Consider the following 10,272-nt stretch of genomic DNA (forward strand, 5'->3'; position numbering starts at 1 on the left):
GTGGTTTATGTAGTTCTTCAGATGTTACCAAGGTTTGATAATTCTGTTTTCAGATACAAGTTGAAAAAAATCATACTGAATAGAATCCACTGAAGAGTATGTTATTGTATGTTTAGCAAACATTAAGAACATGTATTTCCTGACTGGAGAGAGAGCTCAGCAGTTACGAGCACTTGCTGCTCTTGAAAAGGACCTGGGTTTGGTCCCCAACACAACCACATGGTGACCCACAGTCATATATTTGATTCTATATTTTCTTAAATCTATATAACTCCAGTTCCACAGGATCCAATGCCTGCTTACAACCTCTGGGCACCAAACTATGTTGTACATACATACACGAAGGAAAAGTATTCACAAATAAAATTTTTTAAATTTAAAAAACCTACATACTTCCTTTTTTAAAAAAGTAAATTGAAATTTCAAGTTAATAAGCACAAACTATTTTGAATTTTTTAAAAACATCTAGGGCTAGAAAAGGCTCAGCAGGTAAACATGTTTGCCTGCTAGCTAGAGTCCCAAGACCCACATGGTAGGGGGAAAAGACCCTGACTTTCCCAAGTAGTCCTGTGACCTCTACATTGAGTCAGTGGCATGTGTGTGCTCCACCCACCAAGAAATGTTAAAAAAGGAGAAGAGAAAAACCCTAAGTTTTGTCTTTTCAAGAGTATTTGTCTGGTATCCTGGGTTCAGCCCCTAGCCTGCGTAAAGCTAGGTTTGAGGGCACATTCAAGGGTAGTGCCCGGGGTGAGAATCAGGAAGTTCAAGGCTTAGCATTGTGTGGTGGCACATATCTTTAGTTCCAGCACTCAGGAGACAGAGGCAGATAGATCTCTGAGTTTGAGGCCAGACTGGTTGTAGGGCTATGGAGAGAGACCTTGTCTCACAAAAGCTTTAAAAAAAAAAAAGTTCAAGGCTTGGTCAGCCTGGGTACAAGGAAATGTTTAAGAAACAAAACATCAACAAAAAACCAAACTAATGCTGTAGTATTTATTTGTACAATGGTCTTTACTAGCCAGAAGTGCTCCTCAGAGCTGTGAATGGTAATTACTTCTCTTTTGCTTTAACTTAAAGCACCTTTTCCTTTTGTTTTATTGCTAGGAACTGAACACCTAGAACCTGCACATACTAGGCAGGCTCTCTACCACTGAGCTACGTTCTTGAGCTTGGCTCTTGAGACAGTCTCAGTGTATAACTCTGGCCATGGGCTCACAGCTCTCCAGCCTCTGCCTGCAGAGTTCTGAGCAGTCTCTTCCTTGTCTGGTTGTTGTGATGCCTGCTTGTTTTAGAATTTTTATAACTGTGTGTGTCTGGTGCTAGTGTGCCACATTGTGCATGTTGAGGTCAGTTGTGGTGTCCATTTTCTCCTTCTACTGTTATGTGGGTTCCAGGGGTCAAACTCAAGTCATCAGGTTGAAGCAGTGAGTGCTTTACCCACTGAGCTATTGTACCAGCCTGTGGGGTTTTGTTTGTTTGTTTTTGTTTTTAAGATTTATGTCTCTTATGCATTGGTGTTTTGCCTGTGTGAATTATGTGTACCATGTGTATCCATGCTGCAGAGGCTGGAAGTAGGTTTCAGACTCCCTGGGGCTTAAGTTACAAGTGATCATGAGCTAACATGTGGGTGCTCGGAATTGAACAAGTGCTTTTAACCACTGGGTTCTTTCTCCAACCTTATGATGCTTATTTTTAAAATACAATGTGAATTTTCAGGTATAGCCACAATAATGAGCAAAAAAACCAATATGGACCTATAATTTGGCACAAAACTAATCTTTTCCCCAAAAGTAGGTACTATTTTCTAACCTTACTTAGTGTCAAATATATACACACACACACACACACACACATATAAAAAACTGGGATTCAGCAGTAGTTAGAGTAGCGCACACCTTTAATCCCAGCACTTGGGAGGCAGAGACAGGCAGATTTCTGAGTTTGAGGCCAGCCTGGTCTACAGAGTGAGTTCCAGGACAGCCAGAACTACACAGAGAAACCCTGTCTCGAAAAACCAAAAAAAAAAAAAAAAACAAAAAAAAAAACCCACTTCAAAAATCTTACTATTTAATCTTAGTCTATGTTTATCCGTGTAAAAACAGATACCTAAAAACACAGATGTTCTAAAATGATTATGGCTGGAAAAGGTAACAGCCTGCCTGAGTAAGAGCACAGTAGTCCAGATGTGTAACAAGTTGAGTAAGGGGTGGGGAAGGGGTCAGCAGTTAGCAAAGGGTGCAGATCGGTTCCCTACCCTCACATCTGGCAAACTACAGTTCCTGCAGCTTCTGATTAGAGGCTTCTGGCTTTTGTGAGAACCCACGCACACCTGGTGCACCTGCAGACAAATAGAAACATATACATAAAACACAAAATGGTTTGATTGGAAGGCACAGTGACCATGAACATTGAGATGACTTTTGTGAAACTGCTCTAGGATCTAATACAATATCGTGGCCAAGGATTAAAAACAAAGCCAGTCCGCATTGAATTTAATATTTCTAACAATTGTAGTAAAATGTTACCTACATTCCACCCTTAGGTTCCTAGTTACTAGAGACAGATGGACCAGATTCACCTAGTTAACAACCTCTACCTTATCCTCCCTCAGAATGTATTACTACCAGAATGCTTCTATTCATTTTTTGATCTTCGAAAAGAATTCAAGAAATGTTGCCCCGGCTCTCCTGATATCGACAAGTTGGATGTTGCAGCCATGGCAGAGAGTATCCTTTAAGTTTACTTAAGAATGCTTCGTACCCTGACACTGCTCTTCTCTCCTTTCCTTTTTCTTGTTTTTTAAGTTTTGGTAACAGAACTTGTTATGATCTGGAACTCGTTATGTGGTGGAAGGAGGCTGCCTTCAAATTTACAAGTGGTCCTCTGCCTCAAACCTCCCTAGTGCTAGAATTAAAGGTGTTGGCCACCGTACCTGGATCAAGAAAAATGCTTTCAGTTTTCAGTGTGTGGATCAAATTGTTCTGTCCAAATGTGTCCATGTGTGAGGAAGAAGTAACAATACCTTAATCATTGACCTACTGGACCTGAGCAGATACATGATCTTACGAGTTTATTTATGTTAGATGTTTGCATTTCTGATGATAAATATGTGAGTATATCTTGTGTGTGTGTAGAAAGACGCACACATGTAGATTAGATAAAATACAAAGATTCATTCCACTTTGTCTACAGATCCCAAAACTACTTGTGCCTGATTGTTTTGGTCTTGGAGTCTCTTTTTCCTTCTTTACACTAGGTAAGATTTTGTTTTGAAGTACTGGGCTCCTTTTAAATTTTACCTGTTAAGTATATACCAACCCGATCTTGTGAATGTATATAGTATGATACTTGAGGGCGTGGTAAAACGGGGACTGTGACAGACATAGTGGTGACTGTCTCAACAAGTTGTGAGACAAGAGGTTGTTTTGAACATATTTACTTAGAAAGATAATATTTTTATTTTATTTTTACTATTTTTTCCCCCCAAGACAGGGTCTTACTATATAGTTCTGATTGTCCTGGATAGAACTCACTATGTAGATCAGGCTGGCCTCATCTCAGAGATCCACCTGATTGTGCTTCCCAAGTGCTGAGATGAAGGGGTATGCTACTTGGCTATGAAAATGGTATAGTGAATGCTTCACCTATTTTTAAATTGTTTATTTTTTTAAATTATTTTATGTATGTGATTACACTGTAGCTATCTTCAGACACACCAGAAGAGGGCATCGGATCCCATTACAGATGGTTGTGAGCCACCATGCGGTTGCTGGGAATTGAACTCAGGACCTCTGGAAGAGTAGCCAGTGCTTTTAACTGCTGAGCCATGTCTCTAGCCCTGTTAACTTGTTTTAATGCTTAGAAATTTTGTATTGTGTAGGACTTACTGTCTACAATCTATGAAGTCTCTTTAATGTGGAACTAAATAGTCATGTATACAGAAGGGAAGCTGAAATTAGATTAGATTTCTCCTTGAAAGCCACTTTAGGGAGTCCTGGGATGCTGGAGAGATGGCGCAGCAGTTAAGAGTGCTTCAGTTCTCAGCATCCGGCATCTAGGGGGTTGGCTCCCAACCATCTGTAACCCTAGGTTCAGGTGGTATTCTCATTGTATTGGTAAAGTATCTGTTGCTGTATTTGTGAGGTTCTGTATGTGAAGGTATTTTTAGTTTTCTCAAACAGCTGACAATGCAGAGAAACCTTCATAATACACCGTCCCTTTCTTCTGTTGGTCCTGGCCTCTGTAAGGTTGAGGTTGGGGCGAGGGTTGAGTTACTTGGTTTGCTTCCTTGCTCTATTCTGTGCTTCGCAGCATGCTTTAGTGGCTGACCTCTGGGGAGGGTTAACATGATTTTCAGCACTTTTGCCCGCTGTTCCTGCTAACACTTCTTCTGTAATCGTATGTTGGCAGCCCCTTTTCAAGTGCATGGTGATAAAAATTAGAAATGTTTGTCTCTATTAAGTGGCTGAGTCTTCCTCCTACATGTGTTATTCTTGAAATTGGAAGTAGAGCTCGGGGTCCTTTAGCAGTGTATCTGATTAAAAACAAAGATGAGATTTTTGTTTCTTACACTGTTACTTGTTTGGAGGTTGGAGGCGTAGCTCAGTTGGAGAAATGCTTATTGGAGGGTGAGCTCAGGGTTGGATCATCCCTGTAATCCCAGCACTAGGCAAGTGGATGCGGGAGAGCCAGGGGGCCCAGGCCATCCTCGGTGAACTAGCAAGTTTCAGGCCAGCCTGGGCTGTTTGAACCCCAACCTTTAAACAACAAAAAGAAAATGGATTCTAACTTTAAATGTTTTGAATAATGTTTGTTTTTTCCCTTTGCTATTTTAGAAATGCTATTGACTCTTCTTAGCACAGGCTTTTATTTTCATTTCTGCTATTAGAATCTTTCTATTCAGAGGAATTGATATTTCCCTGACCAGGCTGCCAAACCAACCTCAGAGGTCAAAGGAAATGTACTGACTCTGGAGTATCAGCCATGTCCGTCTGTCTGAGCATGTGTGAGCTGCCGAGCTGTGCTCTGAAACTACTTGTTAATACCTCGTTAACGTGGAAATGGCCCTGAATCTAGAAACATGAAGATAGTCAATAAACACATTTGATGGTTTCATCAGATGATAGAGTGAGCTTGTCTGTCCCACTAGTAACAGAGTGTGCAGGTTGACATACTTTTAACAACTTTCTTACTGTACAAATAGTTGTATCTTATTCTTAAATCTTACTAGTTTTTTGAAACAGTTTCACAGACTCCAGGCTGACCTAGAACTTGCTGTATCATCAAGGGTGATCTCTTGATCTTCCTGCTCCCACTCATAAGTGCCAGGATTGTAGGCGTGCACCTCCCTGCCCAGCCTGTCTTTTGTTTTTCTGTTTTTTTTTTAAATGCAAGCGTAGAGCTATGGATTTGTTTGGAACGCCAATGGCTGTGGTATGTGGTAGGAATATTTCTTCACTTTATATCCAATTAAAATGTAAATTTCCAGTACTGTTCTTTTGTTGCATTTTGAAATGTGGACTTGCTCTGTAGTTTGTAGGCTTGCTGGGAACTTAGGCAATCCTGTCCCCATCTCTTCCCTTTGGGTGCCCAGGTTATATGTACGAGCCATCACATCCAGCCACTGATCTTTTTTAATTTTTAGAATAATTTTAGATCAGAGCAAATTGAACAGAAAGTGCAGATTTTTCCATGCCATCCCCACCCCTCCCTCAGTGTTCGTTTGGCGTATGTACAGTTTGTTAAAGCTGAGCTTCCTTTGCTCTGTCACCCTGAGTTTACATTAGAGGTCACTTCTGGTGTTGGGCTTTCGAACATTTATGATGATGTACCCACCACTATCTCATCAGAAAACACAGTAGTGAAGTACAGAATGGTCTCCTGTCCCTGTGCTTTTGATTTTTCCAGAAAGTCTTGTCAGGTACTCAGAATAAAATAGTGATAATCTCTTAAAATTGGCTTTTTAAACCCAATTATACTTGTCTTGTATTTATCTTCATGGCTTAATAGTTCAGCCCTTTCCCCCTTCCTCTCTTTTGTTTTTGGTTTTTGAGACAGGGTTTCTCTGTATAGCCCTGGTTGTCTTGGAACTCTCTCTGTAGACCAGGCTAGCCTTGAGCTCACAGAGATTCTCCTGCCTCCCAAGTGTGGGACTAATGGCATCAGTGACCACCACCTGGCTAGGTCATCTCCTTTTGGTGATGCATAATATTGTCTGGATATACCACAGTTCATTCACTCTCCTACTGAAAACATTGATACCCACTTGTGACAGTTAAGAATAAAGTTGCTCGCTGGGCGGTGGTGGTGCACGCCTTTAATCCCAGCACTTGGGAGGCAGAGGCAGACGGATTTCTGAGTTCGAGGCCAGCCTGGTCTACAGAATGAGTTCCAGGACAGCCAGGATTACACAGAGAAACCCTGTCTCGAAAAACCAAAATATAGATAGATAGATAGATAGATAGATAGATAGATAGATAGATAGATAGACAGACAGACAGATAGATAGATAGATAGATAGATATAGTTGCTCTAAGTATCACTGTACATGATTGTGGGGAGACATAAATTTTTTAATTCATTTGGGCTAAGTACCGAGAATTGTGATTACTGGATTGTATAGTACAACTGTAAATGCTTTGTCTTCATGCAATTTTGTGTATGACAGTTTTTTTGGTTTTGGTAGAGAAAGCAGCGATTTTGTAGAACTTGAGTGTGTGGTTTTTCAAGGTACTTATGGAAGATAGAAAAAATGAGAATGCTATTGTTTTCTGTGCAAGTCTTTTAGTACCCAACCCTTGCCTGTGCCCCGCCCCGACCCTGCCCCCATGCTGGCATTTTATAGTGGAGAAGGAAACTAAAGGTATTGATGAAGTTTTGTAACTGGGTCTTGAGGGCCTGCCACTCTATAGATTTGCCTTTGTGGGAGCTAAGCGTGCCTGGCTTTGTGTTCCTAAATCAAGGCTTTGTAGCCTCTGCTGTGCTCTGTATAGGAGAATGGTTGGCTGCTGTGAGGAAACGGGAATTAGGAACTGTGTGAGTGTTGCTCCTGCTCCGGTTCCTGGGGGTGGGGTAGGTCAGGATCTGTGTCAGTGATGCTCCCAGTTCCTTCAGTGTTTTCCCTAGTCTGCTCTGAAACGATTTCTACTCTTGGTGTATGCTCCCAGAGTAATTCCAGCTGCAGGTGTGCTAGCCATGTGTAAGTTACACAATGCTGCCTGGAAAGGCCTTATCTGTCAGGTGAACTGTGCATTGCAAGGCATTCAGTCAGGTGACGTGGGGAGAGAATGATGGGGTGGAGCTTGTCTTTGTGGGTTTTTTTTTGTTTTGTTTTGTTTTGTTTTAATTTTTTGTTTTTTTAAGGAAATTATATTAGATTCCTTGGAGAAATTAATAGTAACTATTTTCTACATTTTGATTACAGAGCCATTGATATAAATGGTTTTTATTCATTTACTAAACTATAAAGTAGCTGCTTTTTTTTTATCCTGAAATTGAATTATTTCCTTTTAACTTCTGAAACTTTCTGTTTTGTTTTGCTGTTTTGTTGTTTTTGACAAATGTTGTGCCGGGCGGTGGTGGCGCACGCCTTTAATCCCAGCACTTCGGAGGCAGAGACAGGTGGATTTCTGAGTTCGAGGCCAGCCTGGTCTACAGAGTGAGTTCCAGAACAGCCAGAACTACACAGAGAGACCCTGTCTCAAAACGAAAAAAAAAAAAAAACCCACAAATGTTGTTTAAGACATATATGTCTGTAGCCCTGGCTGTTGTGGAACTTACAGGTAGTGCAAACTTGCCGCAAACTCCACAGTACGGGCATTGAAGGTCTATGCGTCTTGTTTACTGATTTATTCTCATTAGTGAAGATGTGCAGCGATACATATTTACTTCTATTGCCACACCTTTATTAAAGACTTACTTTTCTTTGTTTGTTTGTTTGTGGTTTTTTGTTTTTTTGTTGTTGTTTTTTTTTTTTTTGTTTTTTCGAGACAGGGTTTCTCTGTGTAGTCCTGGCTGTCCTGGAACTCATTCTGTAGACCAGGCTGGCCTCGAACTCAGAAATCCGCCTGCCTCTGCCTCCCAAGTGCTGGGATTAAAGGTGAGCGCCACCACCGCCCGGCAAAGACTTACTTTTGATAGAGTCTAATGTAATGAGCATGTAAAAGAAAGGACACTCAGTGCCAGAGTGAGACTTAGTGGTAGAGTGTGTACTTAGCCTTCACAAGGCCCTGGTCTGAGAGCCCAGCATTCACATCCATACACAAGAAAATATCAAAAATCAGTTACCTATTGCTTCAGTAGTCTCACAGAAGCCCACTAAAAGGGCATTGCCCCATTGTATAACCAGAGAAACGGAGAGGTAAGGTTTCAGAGGGGAGCAGTTCAAAACAGAGTTTTTCTGTATAGCCCTGGCTGTCCTAGAACCTGTTTCGTAGACCAGGATGACCTCAAACTCAACGATCCACCTGCCTCTGGCTCCTGAATGCTGGAACTAAGGGCTTGTGCCACCATGCCCAACCCAATGATGTAGAGGTTTATCATAAGTGAGAGACTAATCTTTCAGATACAAATATCCTCCTTATTTTGAGAAAGAATTTTCTTTTTTTGAAACGAGGACTTACTGTACAGTTTAGCCTAGAATACAGAGCAGGCTGGCCTAGAACTCACGGAGATTGCTTGCATCTGCCTTCCCAGTGCTGGGGTTAGTCATGCACCACCATATCCAGCAGATTATATAATTATGATCTCTTGTCTACTTCAGTATGTTATACTTCTTCTGAAGAACCTTCCCCGCTTTTGTACTGTGGTGCTTCTCTGAGCTTATAGCAGGTAAACCTTTAGTCATAAGGTAATAGTGAAACCGTGAGTCTTTCCTCAGTGCTAAAGTGTAGTGTGCAGGCTCATACTGGCTGGCCATGTTCTTCGCTGCCTCTTGATGGCTGTGCATGATTTGGATGTGTATATATGTTATTGCATTAGCCTGTTTTTCTCACAGGTTAAAAACAAAATGTTATAGTGATTTAAAACTGAACTCTAGCCTGGGTGGTGGTGATGCACCTTAATCCCAGCACTCAGGAGGCAGAGGCAGGCAGATCTCTGAGTTTGAGGACAGCTAGGGCTACATGGAGAAACTCTGACTCTAAAAATGAAAACAAAACAAAACATGAGGTCTAGGGAATAATGTGTTAGAGTTAAGTTGTTGGCAGTCATCAGCCTCGGTTTCCTTGTATTAAAGTAGGAAAGACTTGGAACGAATAATGCCATGGAACATGTGACCACGTTATCCAGTGCCTGGTCACTCTGCCTGTTTCCTCCTAGGTCGTTGGGACTATCAAAAGAGATAACACAGCTGCGAACAGCTTTAAAATGGACTTCCTTATTGGTTTAAAATCAGTTTGAACTATTTTACACATAAAGTTTTGACCCTTGTGTGTGACTATGGCTAGAGAACTTTGAAAGGTTCAGGTACATGTTAGTTTGGGTAATTATGGCCTTGTTAACGTGTGTCTTTTTCTTTTGTAAACTACTGTGTGATTGTAGCTCATTTTTGCATGAGGTTTTTATGATTAGTCAAACTGGACCATTGTAATGACCCAAGCCACTACCCAATTTAAAAGATGGCTGAAAGCACACCAACTGTTCCTGGTAGGCACTTCTTCATATGAAAAGGATTTAAAATATCCTCAGGTACACAGCTAAGGCAGGCTCTGGTAGACAGCCCTGTTACCCGGAGGGGGAAGAAATTATCTTTGGCATCCTATCAGTACAGCGTGAACCAAGTGAGCCAACACACTGGCTTGCAGTCTGTGTAAGTTAAGCAACTAGAAATAACTGCTGGTTCCCGGCTAGCCTGCTGGGGAATTTTGTATGACTTATTTTAATTCTAGAAGTATTACTTTGTTTTTGATGTAGCTCGGTTGGTAGATGCTTGTTTAGCACTCAGGAAGCCCTGGGTTTACTAACTGATGTTATTATCACTATGACTGCGTAAACCAGATGTTTATGTAGCGACGCACACACTAAGAGAATCGGGAGTTCAGGGTTATCCTCAACTAGTCACATGGGACTGTGTGCAGTCACGAGAAAACATCAGTTTGAGAATTCTCAGATAATCATTGTTTAGAAGGCCCTTTAGCAACACTAATTATAGATGTATAGGTGTGTGTGTGTATTGCATATATATATATATATTACACATCACTTATGTATAAGTTATAAGAATATTATACATAATGTGTATATATATATATATATATATATATATATATATATATA

General features: G+C 40.9%; 1 protein-coding gene across 5 annotated transcripts in view; it reads left to right on the forward strand.

Annotated features, from left to right (window-relative positions):
• Esrp1 (epithelial splicing regulatory protein 1) overlaps positions 1–10,272 on the forward strand; it is a 55,808-nt gene that overhangs the window by 4,533 nt on the left and 41,003 nt on the right. For all 5 annotated transcript variants that reach the window (XM_028769273.1, XM_028769285.1, XM_028769301.1 and 2 more), the window contains exon 4: positions 2,609–2,723. In XM_028769273.1, coding sequence (XP_028625106.1) covers positions 2,609–2,723 — 115 coding nt within the window. The remainder of the gene's footprint in view (positions 1–2,608; positions 2,724–10,272) is intronic.

This window comes from Grammomys surdaster, unplaced genomic scaffold (assembly GCF_004785775.1).
Source record: "Grammomys surdaster isolate TR1022 unplaced genomic scaffold, NIH_TR_1.0 64, whole genome shotgun sequence".
In the NCBI taxonomy this organism is placed as follows: Eukaryota; Metazoa; Chordata; class Mammalia; order Rodentia; family Muridae; genus Grammomys; species Grammomys surdaster.